At 41.9% G+C, this 16,477-nt stretch overlaps 4 protein-coding genes across 4 annotated transcripts; 2 read left to right on the top strand and 2 right to left on the bottom strand.

Annotated features, from left to right (window-relative positions):
* Positions 1-2,255: 2,255 nt before the first annotated feature.
* LOC146514086 (uncharacterized) lies at positions 2,256-6,886 on the bottom strand. The gene is made up of 6 exons (XM_085169247.1): positions 6,459-6,886; positions 6,218-6,332; positions 4,951-5,060; positions 3,660-3,759; positions 3,354-3,475; positions 2,256-3,242 (listed from the first exon to the last, which is right to left on the bottom strand). The coding sequence occupies exons 1-6, from the start codon at positions 6,547-6,549 to the stop codon at positions 3,133-3,135; spliced, it is 648 nt and encodes a 215-aa protein (XP_085025373.1). The 5' UTR covers positions 6,550-6,886; the 3' UTR covers positions 2,256-3,132.
* A 245-nt stretch (positions 6,887-7,131) lies between these two features.
* Positions 7,132-9,100, top strand: rpl28 (ribosomal protein L28). Its single transcript, XM_085169248.1, has 5 exons — positions 7,132-7,154; positions 7,620-7,707; positions 8,216-8,339; positions 8,740-8,858; positions 8,964-9,100. The coding sequence occupies exons 2-5, from the start codon at positions 7,627-7,629 to the stop codon at positions 9,051-9,053; spliced, it is 414 nt and encodes a 137-aa protein (XP_085025374.1). The 5' UTR covers positions 7,132-7,154; positions 7,620-7,626; the 3' UTR covers positions 9,054-9,100.
* A 113-nt stretch (positions 9,101-9,213) lies between these two features.
* On the top strand, positions 9,214-11,521 carry LOC146514088 (uncharacterized). The gene is made up of 3 exons (XM_085169249.1): positions 9,214-10,068; positions 10,651-10,719; positions 10,909-11,521. Exons 1-3 carry the CDS (start codon positions 9,888-9,890, stop codon positions 11,049-11,051), a joined length of 393 nt encoding a protein of 130 aa, XP_085025375.1. The 5' UTR covers positions 9,214-9,887; the 3' UTR covers positions 11,052-11,521.
* A 1,155-nt stretch (positions 11,522-12,676) lies between these two features.
* Positions 12,677-15,716, bottom strand: pdcl (phosducin-like). The gene is made up of 4 exons (XM_085169246.1): positions 15,580-15,716; positions 14,520-14,707; positions 14,092-14,273; positions 12,677-13,681 (listed from the first exon to the last, which is right to left on the bottom strand). The coding sequence occupies exons 2-4, from the start codon at positions 14,692-14,694 to the stop codon at positions 13,118-13,120; spliced, it is 921 nt and encodes a 306-aa protein (XP_085025372.1). The 5' UTR covers positions 14,695-14,707; positions 15,580-15,716; the 3' UTR covers positions 12,677-13,117.
* Between the last annotated feature and the right edge of the window lie 761 nt (positions 15,717-16,477).

Here is a 16,477-nt window from a genome sequence, read left to right on the forward strand (position 1 = left end):
AGTTGAAAGTCCGTGTTGCTCGGCGACAGCCCCAAAACATCACTGCTCTTGAGAAGATCTGCATGGAGGAATGGGCCAAAATACCAGCTATTGCCAACAAAGGTTATGTTACAAAGTATTGAGTTGTATTTTTGTTATTGACCAAATACTTATTTTCCACCCTGATTTACGAATAAATTCTTTACAAATCCTACCATGTGAATTCATGGATTTTTTTTTCACATTCTGTCTCTCACAGTTGAAGTGTACCTCTGGTGCAAATTACTGACCTCTGTCATCATTTTAAGTGGGGAACTTGCACAATCGGTGGCTGACTAAATACTTTTTTGCCCCACTGTATATATACACATATATACATATATATATATATATACACACACACACACATATATATGAGAGAGGAGGGAAGTTGGCCAACTATCAGAGCTTATGATGAAAAGGGATAGAAGTAGAGCAAGCTGTCTATACCTGAGGCCTTAGAAACTGCCAAGCAAAGCCTCACAGCCTTGACCAGCTGCTTGAAGAGGTATACCAAAGAGATGGAAGGCAGGAGAATGAACCAGCTGTACTCCACTGAACCATCCAAGGTGTACTCTCAGTGGCAGAAGAACAGCCCCACCAAGGCTGGAGACAAACCAATACTAGAAGAGCAAAGGGGAGAACAACTGCTTAGTGGCTAGGGATCTAAGAGCAGACCACAGCAACCTCCTGGAACAGGATCCAGTAAGCATTACAGTGGCAGACATTCAAAAAAGGGTCTCCAATATGAAGAGTTGGACAGCGCCAGCCCCTGACATGATTCGTGCCTACTGGCTAAAGAAGCTGACTGGACTCCATGAACATCTGGCAGCACAAATGAAACAGCTGCTAGTGGATGAGACACACCCGGAATGGCTAACCGAAGGCTGGACAGTTCTGATTTCCAAGGTTCCCCAGAAGGAACCGGTCCCATCCAAATACCAGCCAACTAACTTGCCTAAGCACAACATGGAAGCTCGTGTCAGGCATCATAGCGGCAAAGATGAACAGGCACATGGCTAAATACCTGAGTGGGACACAGACAGAAATTGGCAGAAACACCAGAGGGGTGAAACATCAGCTACTTGTAGATAGAGCAGTCGCCCAAGACTGCAAGACCAGGCTCACCAGCCTGTGCGCCATCTGGATTGACTACAAGAAAGCCTGTGACTCAATGCTTCACACATGGACCCTGGAATGTGTAGAACTGTACAAGATCAACAGGACCCTAAAAGCCTCCGTCAGGAATTTGATGGGGATGTGGGGAACAACACTACAGGCCAACTTGTACAACAAGCCAACTGCACAAGTCACCATCAAGTGTGGGGATCTACCAAGAGGATGCCCTGTCCTCACTGTTGTTCTGTATAGGCATGAACCCCCTCAGTAACAAGACTGGCTACAGATACCGACTGCGGAATGGAGCAGCTGTCAAGCAACCGCCTCTACATGGATGACATCAAGCTGTGTGCCAGGAGTGAACGAGACATGGATTCACACCACACCTGATCCACACCACTAGGATCTACAGCGATGACATCTGAATATCATTCAGACTGGAGAAGTGTATTCGGACGTTAACAAAGACAGGGAAACTAGTTAGAACTGTACTACCAGAAGGGAACATTGCTGACATCAAGGACAGCTACAAGTACCTTGGAATCCCACAGGCAAATGGGAATCATGTACAGGTGCTAGGAAAGCTGAAACCACCAAGTACCTGCAGAGGGTAAGACAAGTCCTAAGATGTGGCTGACATCCAGATGTTCTAACAGCAGCTGGAAAAAGCTGGACTGAAAGACAACACAGGGGCACTAATTGTGGCAGCACAGGTACAAACTCTAAGCACAAGATCCATAGAGAATGGGGTCTACCATACCAGGTGCAGGCTGTGCAAAGATGCCCCTGAGACAATCCAGCACATAACAGCAGAGTGCAAGATACTGGCAGGCAGAGCATACATAGAAGACATAACCAAGTGCCTGGCATAGTATACAAGAACATCTGTGCCGAGTATAGTCTGGAATTCCTGGGGTTCAAATGGGACACACCTCCTAGCGTAGTTCTGAATGACCAAAATAAGATCCTGTGCAATTTCCAGATACAGACAGGCTTACTGGTGATAGCTGGTGAACTGAATTGAATTCAACCATAGGATTTCTTTTGTGCACTGATTTACTGATAAAACTGTGCAATTTTCACAAGCAAACTGAACAAACAACAAGAACAACAACAAAAGCCTTGATCAGGTTTTATTTTTATAAGCAGTGTACATGCACTGGGTAAATAAAGAGTATGAGTGCAGTTGTATATTACATGTACACATTAGAGTTTTCTATAGTGTGAAGTATGAAGAGGAGGTGAGCTCTGCAAACACACAGGTGAAATTTGGACGTGTTCTTAAAGCAAAATCGAGCTAGTTATTGCACTTTGGCCCACAAATCAACATGAACAAGAGATGCAACAGGGGCAGTGATGCACAACTGAAGAAGACATGTAATAACATTAATCTTCTGAGAAATATGAACGTCAAAACTTCATGGCAAATCAATAATTAGTCTGAGATAGTTCCGTCTATAAAAGGAGGTAACCAACCAACACCACCATCCATGGAGTCATTCCTCTAAAACAGGTAAAAACAGGAAGTGAAAATCACCGAGTTACACAATTGAGACCTAGACTAAGGTTAGAAAAAAAACATAAATAGCAACATTTAGATTAGCATTTATGCTTAGAGACTTACAAATAAATACTATCATCATATTCTAAACATTATCATCAAGCACAACAACTTTGATAGATTATTATTTGTCACACTGGAACGTGTTCAGTCCATTTATCTGAGAACAGCAATCACAGCATCCATGTCAAAAATGGCTAACAATAAGTTGGTTCTGTGCTGAGTGGAAATGCTTTGTAGGTTCTTTGTGTATTTTCGGCTGGTCCACTAAAACTTTGTCATTGGTCCTCAGAAAAGTCCACGTAAAATAATAAAGGCATACTGTAAAATAGGCAACTTGTATACCCTCCAGATCTCCTTGAAGGACGTATTACTTCAAAGATATTGATTTATTTCTTTGCTTTTGCTGGAGCAAAAAAGATAAAAAGAAAAGCTCAGTTTAAAGTATCCAGTGCTGCTTGTGCTTTCTGAACAGCAATCTGGAGCATTGTGTGGTCACTGAGCAGCTGCTGGAGTGTAGCTGGGTCCATTTCTAGCAGCATACCTACAAGGATGTATGAGTGTTATGAGTATTTCAACATCATCAACAAGAACTCTCCAGAAAGAAAAAACAAAATACTGATTAATCACAAAAGTATTTACAGGTTAACGTCACCTGTAATATCATTTGCATGGAGTGGATCCATCTCCACCACCAGCGAGAAGAGCTTCTCTCCGAAACTCTCTGTGTCATCCAGCTCTGAGGTGTCGCTCACATCAGTCTCCTCCATATTCTGCCTGAAGTGAAGCGATTATTACAACTTTTCATTAACAATTGACTATATTTCCACTCCTATCTCATTAAAGCTGCCCTGCTACTGGTCTGCAAGGCAGGCTACAATTAAAAAAAAAAAAAAAAAAAAAAAAAATCACATTTCTGAACAAGCCCATATGTAAAAATATTCTACAAAAAACAACATACTCTTTCAGCGTCTTCATGGCGAGGTGCACTTGTTCCTCTAGCAGACTGGGATCTGAAAGAAGCTTTAAGATGGCATCTTTGTGCTGCTCGAGAAGCATTCCTATGGAGGAAAAGTGCATTAAATATCCATTTATCCATGCATTTTCTACCTCTTATCCTGCATGCAGCAGCCCAAGCAGAGAAGCCTAGACCTTTGTCTCCCCCAGCCACCTCCTTTAGCTCCTCCTGGGGGACAGTGAGGCCTTCCCCAAGGCCAGCCAAGAGACATCTTCTCTGCTGTATGTCATGAGTTGACTCACGAGGCCTCCTCCTGGTAGGAAATACCTGGAACACCTCACCCAGGAGGCACCCAGGGGGACTGCCGCCTTAATGTAGTGGAGTTGCTTGTATATCCCAGGGGCTTTTGCCCCTGGTAGGACCACCCAAAGCACACTGATCTTGGGTGAGGGGCCAGACATAGAGAGATTCACATGACCCCTAAACAAGGTTGAGGAATCAAGGGACAAGTTTATCCTGCCCAGGATGCGGTTGCTGCTTCCAGCCCTGCAGCCAGGACTGTGGACAGATCTTGAGAGTGACTGCGTGGTCACCAGGCCGCACTGCATGGGGCACGGCCGGGCACTGAAGAGGTGACACAGGCCCACCCTCCTATAGGGTCATCATCCCGCTGGAGGTATCGTATAACACTGGGTGCTATGCGTGTCAGGCACCAACCAGAAACGGAACCCCCCTCCGGTCTGATCCCCAGCTGCTGAGGCTGACTATCAGAATTAAATGTTGATGCAGTAAATGTAAATATCCATGAAATATCCATCCACTAAAATAGAGCAAAACTATGTTGAAATACCAGCTCTTTCAGATTAACATGGGTTTATTTATTGGCACAAAAATATACAGCTGAGAATGTTTTTCAGGAATTAACAACATAATTTGATCATATGTTTAAAATGAGGGGGAAAAAATGAATTACTATCTTCTTATGAAAATTAGCAAGAATAAAAGTATACACTCATTCCCTTCTTTAGTAAAAGAATCATTTTAAATTTACTTAAAAATATAAAACATGAAACAGGGTGTGTGAGATAGAATGCAAAACTAAAGAGGCAACAATTTTAAAAGGTTTATTTGAAATAAGCTGAACATGTAGTTTAATTTATATTAGAAGTCACCAAAAAGGTTAGCATACAACTGTTTGACCAAGCCTGCATTAAAATTTACTCATTTGGAGCTTTGTTTCAAGGTGAAATCTCACACACATATTATGGGTTGTTTATTGAGACATTTTACTTGCCTGTGATTTTCTGTGAGTGGCCTGTGTTGTAAACATCCACCAGCTCAAATAGCTGCTCCCCCAGAGAGTCAGAAGACACTGACACATCATCCTCATCCTTACATACCTGACTGTAAAGAAAGACATGAGAATACACTCGCTGAAATGTTTTGACATTCAGATAAATCCCATGTGTGTTACTGTTATTTACTCCAAAGGTAAAGCTCTCCTGTGGCCTGTGTAAAAAAAAAAAGAAAGGCCACAATGCCTCTTAGGAGTGCCGGCACATCTTGTTTTGAAACTGTCTTTGTCAGGTCTTATGATACAGATTTAATTCACCATGTGTTTAGGGCAGGGATGGGCAATTCCAGGCCTCGAGGGCCAGTGTCCTGCAGGTTTTAGATCTCACCTTGGGTCAACACACCTGAATCACATGATTAGTTCATTACCAGGCCTCTGGAGAACTTCAGGACATGTTGAGGAGCTAATTTAGCCATTTAAATCAGCTGTGTTAGGTTCAAAAAACCTAAAAACTGCAGGGACACCGGCCCTCGAGGCCTGGAGTTGCCCACCCCTGGTTTAGGGTTTACCATTAACCTAAGCCAAGGCCTGTAGAGGTGAACTGCCATTTTTGCTTGTGGTGTCTCTTTTCTTTGGATGCTGGTAATTTTCTATTTAGGTTTTTTTGTGTTATTTTGGCCTTTGTCCCCCTTGAAAAGTCCAGCCTTGTCGTCTCCTCTTATTCTTCACCTGGGATCATTTTACTCCCATTTGGACCTTTGACTCATAACAATGTCATGTTTAAAAATCTGACACATACACAAAATGGACAAAAAACTGGGCCAACGAGAAGCCACATTACACCTACAGGAGCAGCTCAGCCATGGAAACTCATACCAGAAAGCTCCTGTTGCACAGGTTTTATGCTGATGTTAATGTGAAAGTAGGTTTGGGGTTCTGCAGAGCATTGGCACTTTTTATGCCATGTTTGCATTACCGCTCAATGTTGTGGCTTGTAACTACTTCCTCTTTGCAATAACACTATTTACAGTCGATCTAGAGAGGAAAAAATATTACAAACTGACCTTTTGCAATAGCAACATACTATTACAGCACCACAATCAACTTCAGTGATCTCTTTAGAATGACCCATTCTTTCACAAAAGTTTCTAAAGGTGACTGAATGGCAGTACTCAGTACTTTTGTCCATATAGTGTAACTTACAAATTACTTTATTTGCTTTGCCTTTTTAAAAATAACACTCTAAAACTACTGGCCATTTCTGTACCTGGGTTCCTGTACCACCTGCAGGGCTCTCAGGGCTTTCTCCACAGCTGCGGTCAGCATGGCATCATCCTGCAACATCTGAGTCAACACAGGACCTGGCAGCTCCAGTAACATGCCTGTAACACAGAGCAAGCTAGACTTCAGGGCCAAGTTACAGCTTCACTTGCAAGTATTAAAACAAAACGACAAAAACATATATATAATGTCATTAAACAAAAACTGAGGTACGCAGGTCCCCTAACCTGTGAGTTTTCCAGCATCCTCTTTGTGTTTGGAGGAAATCAGAAAGTACAGCTGCTCCCCAAGTGTCTCCAGATCTTCTTCTTCTTCCATGTTTGACTCTTCATCACAAGACCCTGACTTTACCTGCCATGCTAGAGCAGGCCGTGACTTTTAACTTATCAGTTTTGACCTCAGATACATTTCTTGTTCACATCTTTCAATCACAGCAGCATAACGAAAACATCCAAGAAATAAATCAAAATCGGCGTCCAGAAGTTGCGATTTTGTCTACAATCGCTCTCTTATTCGCCCTGCCTTTGCTCCTCGTTTGCTCGAGTTTGGAGCTAACATAACACTCATCGGTTTGGCGTTAAAACAGCTGATTATTATGTGTAAAATTTCAGACGGCTGCCTGTAAACACCAGGCGCACATTAATGACGTGGACATACTTACTACGCTGAACGTATTCCTCCGCTCTTTCTATAAATAACTAGTACTAAACAAAATTACATTCAGTATTCAATACAGCATCAAATGCGTTAATGAAATGTACATATATATATATGAATTATTAGCTGTATGTCATATAATTCAGTAAAATATGGCTTTTGTCCCAAATTGCAATTTAAAAAGGTAGATGGGTGTGCGTAAGAATCTCAGCGAGAGGTTCCGTAAAGCGGTTTCCGCTCTCCCCGGTCCTTTCCTCCGCTAAAAGGTAACGTGGTCGCTTCGGTGGCTAAAAGCTGGTCATTAAAGTACATTTGTTTTCTTTCCCTAGTTGTTTTTCTGTTAATAAATGTAGCTATTATTCTTCTGTTTGTTGTTATACACCTTGTGCGACAATAAATGTCCCTGTTGTATGTAGAAATGGAAAGATTAATGTTGTAAGCACCTCGCTCTGGTTAGGCCTCGTCGTGCTCCTTCGGTTCTCCGGCCTGAACAGTGGCGCTAATGCTAGCAACCGCAGCTCTCTGTGTTTTCTGTACAGTCCTAACAGAATAGTAAAGTCTACGGTTCGCTATAGTAGATGTTTGCCGTCTCACCGTTTCCCGTGTTAGTCCGTTCAAGTTGTGACGCTAAGCTAACACGTTTAGCTAATGTCAGAAAATGCAGGCAAACATGCCTGTCAGGGTTTTTCGTCTTCCAGATTTTCAAGAAATTTTTTCCCTCTTTTACATAGGTTCACCATGTCGTCCCATTTGCAGTGGATGGTCATCAGGAACTGCTCCAGCTTCCTCATCAAGAGGAACGGACAGACCTACAGCACTGTGAGTACAAAACCTGCTCTGAAGAACCTGACCAAACGTGCGATTACGCACCCAGAAAGTTTGCTTCAGTACTGAAACTGAGTTTGAGCAGTGATGTACAGTGTGGTATGGTAGGAACACAAATAACTTAGACTTGAAACACAGATCCCAGGCTTTGTACATTACCTTAACATACTAACAAAACATTGCAAGACAATCTGCTGTTAGTGTTTGAGAATTGCATATTAGCTGAGCTCACAGGATATGCCACATAGGCTTGGACTGTATCTGTGTTTGTGACATAATTCTGGCTAAAGATGTGAGATTAGTTGAAGGTGGCACTGGAAATGCTAGTTGGCTGGCATCCGTAAATATTTATATTGCTGAAGATCAAATTGTTGAGATTTTTAAATGTCCTGGTAACGTTTATTAAAATATACCGCATTACCTCCCTAGCCTAACAGCAGGATCAGGCAAGATAATTAAATAAATGCATGCCAGTGATCTGAATGTCTTTGTTTTGTGACAGGAGCCCAACAACCTGAAGGCCAGGAACTCTTTCCGCTTCAATGGGTTGGTGCACAAGAAGACTGTAGGTGTGCAGCCTGCAGCCGACGGCAAGGGTGTCGTCGTAGTGCTGAAGAAGCGTGCAGGTAAATGAGTAATGCTGGTTCATTAACGTTTGAGTAATAGTATTGTCCAGACTCAGACTGGACAAACGATCCTCTCTTCAGTAACTTTAAGGAATATTTGAACACAAATATTTGAAATGCTCCTTATGCATCAGATAGCAGCAACGTTTATGTCATCTATGGATGCCTAATAAATTTCCATTAATGGGAGGGGGGGGAAGGAAGTTGTTAAAATTTATAACTAGATACACTATTTTGTGTTGTACAGTGAGATATGACAAGGATGACAACTGCAGAAGTATTAGATTCTGCATATTGTATATATCACAGTATACAGAAATATGTAGTTTTCTTCTTGGAAAATCCATATTTTTGGATCATTGGATACATTTGATGCACATTTTGTTCTCTTGATGCACAGGCCAGAACAAACCTGCCAACTCCTACGTCAAGGTCACCATCAACAAGAATTCTCGTGCCACCCTCAACAGCTTGAGGCACATCATTCGCAAGAACAAATACAGGAAGGACCTGCGTATGGTGAGCTTAATCTGTGGTTTTGGGGAGGCTGAAACTTCAAATAGCTGGCATTTTTGTTTGTGTCAAAGTTTAAGAACAACATTTAAGTCTCATTTGTTTCCCCAGGCTGCCCTGCGTCGTGCCAGCGCTATCCTGAAGAGCCAGAAGCCTGTTGTGGTCAAAAAGAAACGCACCAGGGCTGCCAAGACCGCATAAACTCATTCACATGATAAATAAATAAAAGGCTTTTTGTTTGGAAAAAACACTACAGTGTCCTGAGTCTTCAATTTTGAGCATGAGCTTCTTTAGATCAGTGATCTGCGCAGGTTTCCGATGTGGTTACATTTTTAAAGCAGTGTTTGTGTCTGAGGAATTGATGCACATAAATGGATGTTTTTCTTCCCCACAATAATTTGTTTTTTCTCAAGTGATAATTCACTTCCACGAGTCTGAAAACAGTCCTGATGAGCTGTGTGTATGGAAGCAGAAAGAAAAGTTACATGTTACTTTTGACAGGTGTGCAGTTTCCTTGTGACAGCCATTAGTTTTGTCACAACTACAAATGTGGCAGTAAGTGGGAAATGGGCGAGTAAGACTGATTATCCAAGTTTCTGCCCATACATGACAGGCTTGAGCTTTAGATGCTGCTGCTACTGAGAGTTTACTTAAAAGCTACAATTGTGATTTTTTTTAGATTGAAATTTGTTTGCAGTGTTTTGTATGTTAATGAATAGGGAGTACCTCCTCCTGAACTCCCTGCTCTGATGATCCGTTGTTATCATAGATCGTATTTGTATTTGAGGACGATCACACTGAAGCAATCTGCTTCTGCTACTGCACTTAGTGATACGGAAACATTGGATTGATTTAAAAGCAGCCCACTGGCAGCTTTCCACCCATGGCTTTGGAAAGAAAGAACCATTGTCACCCCCACCCCTGCCGTGTTTAAGCTGACAATATCTGCACCGACCATTTATTCCTGTCTTCACCTGTGACAAGGATCGCTGGGTTACTGTGAAGATGTGACAGAAGCTTTGTGCTGCAGTCGCTATGAGGACACTAAGGCTTTTGCTGGTAACCCTGACGCTGCTGGTGCTGGAAAGTCAGGGTTTTGAACTGCAGGATATGATCCATGCTCTGATAGAGGAGAACATCCACCTCCATGACCAGCTGGAGAACCTCACCAAGGCCCTCAGAGAGCTCAAACGGATGCTGTGGCTTCACTCAAATGGTACAGAGTCCTCTTTATGTTATCTGTAAATACAGGTGGGCAGGCTGAGCTTGGTTTTGGTTTTTAATAAAAAGAACTCAAAACGATGATGGTTAAGATGAAATAAATAATTTATAATGTTCTTTAAATTAAAAATCCACAGTGCAAGAAAATAATTCAAATGGGAAATAAAATCTTCACGATTGTGTTTAATTCTGATCTTTTTCTTTGTTACAAAAGTCTTTTTTATATCTTTAGTGTCTCCTACTCCATATTTCACTGCACATATTCTTGTATGGTACACAAAAACAACATCTTTGAGCTGAAATGAGAAACAATCGCACAAAAGCTGATTTTGAGACAGTGTATGGGGATGAAATGTTGGCGTCCAAGGTCAAAACAGCTTTTCCCCTTTCATTTACTCTTCATGTTCTGTATGTTTTAATCCTCTCCCGGCTCTTTGTGTTAACTCGTGCACTCTCTGCATACTCACGCACTTCAGGGCTCGATTAGGATGCAGGATGTTTTGCATTTTTTTCATATAGTCTGTGCTGTTTGCAGAATAAAAGATATTAACAGAGCAGTTCTCTGTTTTTGATACAGACCCAGATCATCACCATGAACATCATGATGAAGATGTCCAGCATCTGTGGGACGAATGGTCAGAACATGGTGTGTATGTCTGCAGCTGGCTGAAACTACTCCCGTGACTTCACAGAGCTGTGCTTACTGCATTAGTTTGCATTGATTTCATGGCTGTGTGGACAGCAGAGGGTTAATGAGTTGCACTTTGGGATAAACCAGCTGCCTAATGCACATCCCAGCTGACAAAGTGTGACAGAATTTGTCCTTTCCTGGCAGGTATCAGTGCAGAAACCCACCTCCTGCTGGAAAACACCTTTTGTGGGCATGACCTGCATGGCTCAGCAGCTCCTCTCCACGGACACGGAGCACACCTCATACGCCTGCTGCTGCTGCTGCTGATAATAATGAGATGCTTGTAGGCTGCAGCAGTCTGATGTCAGAAAGGTAGAGTCAGCGCCTCATGGCCGCTGCAGGCTGTATTGTGCAATTTAATATGGTTGAACAGCGAGTGTCGATGCCACCGCTCTTCCTGTTCAGAGGAATTATTGAGCCAACAAGATTTGAAGAGTTGACCCGTCAATCCTGTGTACAAATCACCCCTGGGGAGGATTCACTGGAGCGAAATGTTAATGTGGGTGTAGAGAAAGCAGACTGAGAGCAGGTTAAACACAGGGAGTTGCCTTACTTTTTAGCCATTTATTGTATTAATGAATTACAATAAATGTTTATAACTAAGCTGAACTCAGAAAGTTGGTTTTTGTAACTCTAAATGAAAATGCTGTCAACTTTACTGAAAAATAAAGCTAACTGCTCATTTTTGTGTTTGCCTGAGTACAGCTGAAGCCACTTTACCTGCTATAAAATGAAACAATAGTTTTGTTTTGTTTTTTAAATTGGAAATAATTAACTAATGAAATAGAAATAATTACTGGAATGTCAATGAATTTATTTGAAAAGATGTAATAGATTATTTCCAATTTGAAATAGTTAATTACTGAAATGTGTAACTTATTATTTAATTACTTATTTAATTCATTTTGGTACGTACCCTTCAACTGAACCGCTATCAAAAAGGAGCGGGATCTTTTGCGAGATCCCGAGTTTGTTTTGCAAGATCTCGCAAAGGTTTTGCGAGATCCCGAGTTAGTTTTGCGAGATCTCGCAAAAGTCCGTCTTAATTTTTTTTGCTCCCATGTCCCCTGCGAGGCTCCGTATTTTGGCACTCTTGGCCCTCCAGTTTCAACAACACTAGTTATCATTCAGGTGTTTTCACCTTAAACACTTCTACCCCAACGCTTTACATTGTTCACCAGTTCCTGTTTTAAAAACAATCAAATGTTAAAGCAGCCAATGTCATTCTTCAGTTTAACCACTTGTTAGTCATCTTGAAACGCCTCCAGGCACTTTTCTTTTAAGCAATATGTAAATATCACCAGCACATTGGTAATTATTATTGCAATCACCTGATTACCCGTTTTAAAAAAATAAAATAGTTTGTTTACCTCTTTGGAAGTTACGCTCCATCACAAGCTTGATAGAGGACTTTTAGAATTCATTTAGTTCAGGACACTTTTAGTGCCACCCCTTCTTTTTATGTAGGAAAGCACATCGAATTTAAATTCCTCACATAAAACATCCTGAATAATCAGGTCCCATCTTATCTTAAAGACCTCCTATGATGCAATGAGTGTTTCTTCTTCACTCACCTCTTTAATCATTAGTTTTTACTAACCTCTGGCCCTCTTCCAGTGTTTCTTTCATCCTGTCTCCCTCCCCTCACTCGCTTGCAGCAGATGGCTGATTCAGCCTGAGCCTGGAGGTTTCTTCCTGTTGAAAGGGAGTTTTTCCTTCCCACTGTCACCAAGTGATCGCTCATAACTGCTTGTTGGGGCTTCTCCTTCTAACATTGCAGGGACTTTAACTTACAATATAAAGGCAGATTTTGGCACTACAACAGTACAACTGAATTAAACTGAATAATGTTGATGATGCAGTTTAAACTTTGCACAGATTCCAGCAAATAAAAAGACAACAAAATACCAAGTCCAAACACTTTACGCTTTATTGTCCTGACTATTTGATATGGTGGAGCACATATAAAAGTTAGAAAATTAACTAATAGTTAGATTGGCCCAAAGGTTTTCTATTCTACACAGTGAAGCACATGAATACACGGCAATGTGGTTTAACACAATAAATAGGTAAAGTTGTCAGCTCAAACAAAACATAAAACATCTACAGTATTCTGAAACCCTCTGATAATAATATTTACACTCATCAAATAACTCATATTTACTATGGAATGATAGGATGAAATGCACTAAGTTGTGGTGTCTGCACTCACTTTTGGTTCTGCTTTAATGCTGGTTGTGTGCGGCTGCGTGAGTGGTGAGGTGTCAGTCAAGGCTCGCTCTGTTGCTACAGAGGGGCCACATATGTGTACACAGTTTTCCCAAGCATATCATACATGTTAGAAGCTATGGCTCTAGTCTATATCAAGGTCAGAGTCCTCGTCGCTCACAGTGCTCTGTATGATGGCTCCGTTGCGAACCATCTTTGGGACGACAGGAGACTTTTCGGGCAGCAAGCCGTACTCCTGCAGCAGGGCCTCCAGGTCTACGGCAAAGAAGTCTTCCCCGAGCTGATCTGTGAGCCGCACAAAGTTGCCGATCAGGTCCCCGGCTTTGTAAACGAGCAGAGCAGGCAGAGCGCTGTCTCTGAACAGTGCGCTGGTGCTGATGGCTGAGCTGCGCACGCTGCAGAACTTGACCAGCGGGTATTCCTGAGCTAGACACATCAGGCTGCCGCTCATGGCCTCGCAGCCCGGGACGTCCGGCTCGTAGATGTGGATCATGACCAGGGTGCTTTTGTCCTCTTTGTCTAAAGCCTCTAAGAACTCCTCCCCACTGTTTAGCTCGTAGACCTGCTCAAAACGCTTGCCGCGGCACAGCTGGCGCCGCATCTCTTCGATGCGCTGCATGCGGTAATGCTGGAGGAATTCTTCATCATCCTCTTCTTCCTGAAGCATGTTGTACTCCTGCATGGTCATCTGTGAAGCAGACAGGAATGAACACACAAAATCAGAGGAGTGTGTGCAACACAATTCACACTTCTTTGTATTCTTTGAATATGAATCTACAGCCAGGAGAAGGTGGACTTGGGACAAAAACTGGAATAAACTAGACTGAGTTTTATTCATTAAAGAAAAAAAGCAAAAGCATCTTGAGCTTATTGAGTATATGATGTATGTTGTTTGTTCCATACACAAATACAATCAATGGTGCATAGTCTAGAAAATATAAGTTTTTTTGTTTTACCATGTTCACGCTGTCCTTGATAATCAGCTCTTTGCCTACATTTACCCCAGGAGGGATGCCACTGATCAGCAATAATAGGTCTGAGCTAAACGAGGGTTTTCAGAGGTCTTTCATGTGTCTTCTGTTAGTCTGATTTACTTACTTTGCCTTGGATTTTTTCCTGAAGTGCCTTCTGTTTCTCTTGGTCTTTTTCCTGGTCGAGGTTAGAGCGGCATGTCATCGCCAGCTTCTTGATCAGTCTTTCCATCTCCTTCTTCTGCTCTTGTTTCTGCTCCACCTCAAGCTGCTTGTACTTCCTCCAGTCATTGATCACACCCTTGGGCCCTGACACAGAACAGCCACTGTTACCATAACACACTCTATATTCTTATGACACAGATGAAAGATCGATTAAAGTCAAACACAAGGATGGCTTAAAAATGAGGGAAGCTCAACATTTTTCAAGTTTCTGACATTTTTATTTGTCAAAAATAACCATATAATTTATTTAGATGTCATTTTGAGCTGCTGCCCTGTGACAAGGAATCAATGTTTTTTTTCCCGTGAATGCACTACATTTGTTTGTACAACCTGTGTTCACAGCACTTCCATCTGCGCTGTAGTCTATCTCAGGTTCGGTGACTTCAGCATCCCTGATGGTCTTGTTCTCCCCATCCTCATCATCATTGTCGCTGCCTTCATCCTCACTGCTGCTGTAGTAATACTGCAGCTTCTCTCCCAGGATTTTGTCATCCAGAGTAGTCATGATGACGGCTCACCTGTGGGAAGCAGTATGAACTAGTTTAATAATGAATAATAAGCACACAATACAACGACTCCGAGATATTAAATACTTTACAACCAAATTTCCCCTTGTGGGACAATTAAAGGATTATTCTATTCTATTCTAACCTAACTCATAAAAATCTGGATAAATCGGATAAAAAACGCCTTCATTGCTTAATAGTCCAGTATAGTGCTGTATAATCCAGACAGATAAACACAGCCAGGAAAGGCTTATGTACATAAAATAGGCCACACACTATACATAGCTTAGAGTAAGTGTGCCAGTTTATTAAACTTAAGCTAAGAGGCCTTTTGTGATGCACCGATCCGTATGTAAGAGAGTCGGTGTGTACAGATGGGCAGACGAGGAGAGAGACATTCCTCACACTGCCTTCTTACTTATGACAGCATACATAATATGAGGCATGAATCGGTACTGTGCTGCTCTTTTGTTCGCGTCGGACGCTTTATTATTGTCCCAGCACAGCAGCTGACAGCGAAGACAACAGCTAACGAGAGTTGATCTGAGAGCCTCTGTCGATGTTGAGACAGATAGCTCTACCATTTACATTCACTACTGCTGTTATTTCAGTACATGCGCCGTACTGAAAAGAAAATGGCGACAATCCAATTAGCTTGTTTATGTAAGAAGGACGCGGGCCGAACAGCTGGTGGTTCGGGTGTTTGTAGAAAGTAAGGTGGTTAGCATTAGCTACGTGGGTTAGCTACTTCTCATATGCTGACTTCCTGGGAGTCCGCGGCAGCCATTACCCGAGATTGCGTTAAAATGAAGCCGACTCCTACATCATATATTGCATTAAAACGACACAATACATTCGCTGCTTGTAACCACCCGTCTTCTTACCTCAATTTAATAACCGGCTCGCTGTCTGCCCGAGCTTAATCCACTAGTTCAGCCGCCTCAAGCCGCTCTTCCAAACACACTTGATGCCTTCAGGGTTCTCTGACGTGTCGTAATAATGAATCGAGGTTAAAGAGAATCGGAATGAAGTCGAAGCAGCAGCCAGTTTAAACTGCATCCTGTCTGTTATGTGGACACGCTGAAACTCACCTCTCCAATAATTGTGACGAAACAATTTTATTTTCTATAGCTTTGCAAACGATTGCAGCACGTGAGTATTTAATTTACTTATAAGCTTAAGAAATGACGTAATCAAGCAGTAGAAGATCCGAACTGCTTTCTAAATAGTTAGTTATGATACTGTTTCCATCCAAACTAATATGTCAACCCACTGTGGTGACACTGTAATATTTAGTTTTGACTTTATTGTGAGTTTGGACTTTACCGAGGGCGCCTAAAGACAACACACGAGGTGCGGGAATATGGGAAGTTGCTGGAAGATAAACTATGCAACTCCCTATTTCACCACTAGAGGGCAATATGCGTACGAAAAAGAGTGCTGCTATGGCTTCTACAATCAGTGCCAAGCTAAATATTTTGACTTTATCGTTCCTTCTTCCTTTTAAATATTTTTCACAAAAGCTGTCTGAAATCAGTGAAAAGATACGGGTTTGCATTCCAATGTTTATATAAACGATTACACAATGCAAATCATCTGAAAAGACTAATAGCAGGTACTTACAGACTGGATGTGTTTTTTCCAGACATATATAATCCCATATGTATGTATGCAGAAGTGCATATAGCAAGAACACATGTTTTAAACTATGAAGCAAGGGCAATTTAGTTATATGTGTATTTTAAACCACGCTGTGCACCCTGGTTATTAAAGAAAAGAAAA

This window comes from Neolamprologus multifasciatus, chromosome 7 (assembly GCF_963576455.1).
Source record: "Neolamprologus multifasciatus chromosome 7, fNeoMul1.2, whole genome shotgun sequence".
Taxonomy (NCBI): domain Eukaryota; kingdom Metazoa; phylum Chordata; class Actinopteri; order Cichliformes; family Cichlidae; genus Neolamprologus; species Neolamprologus multifasciatus.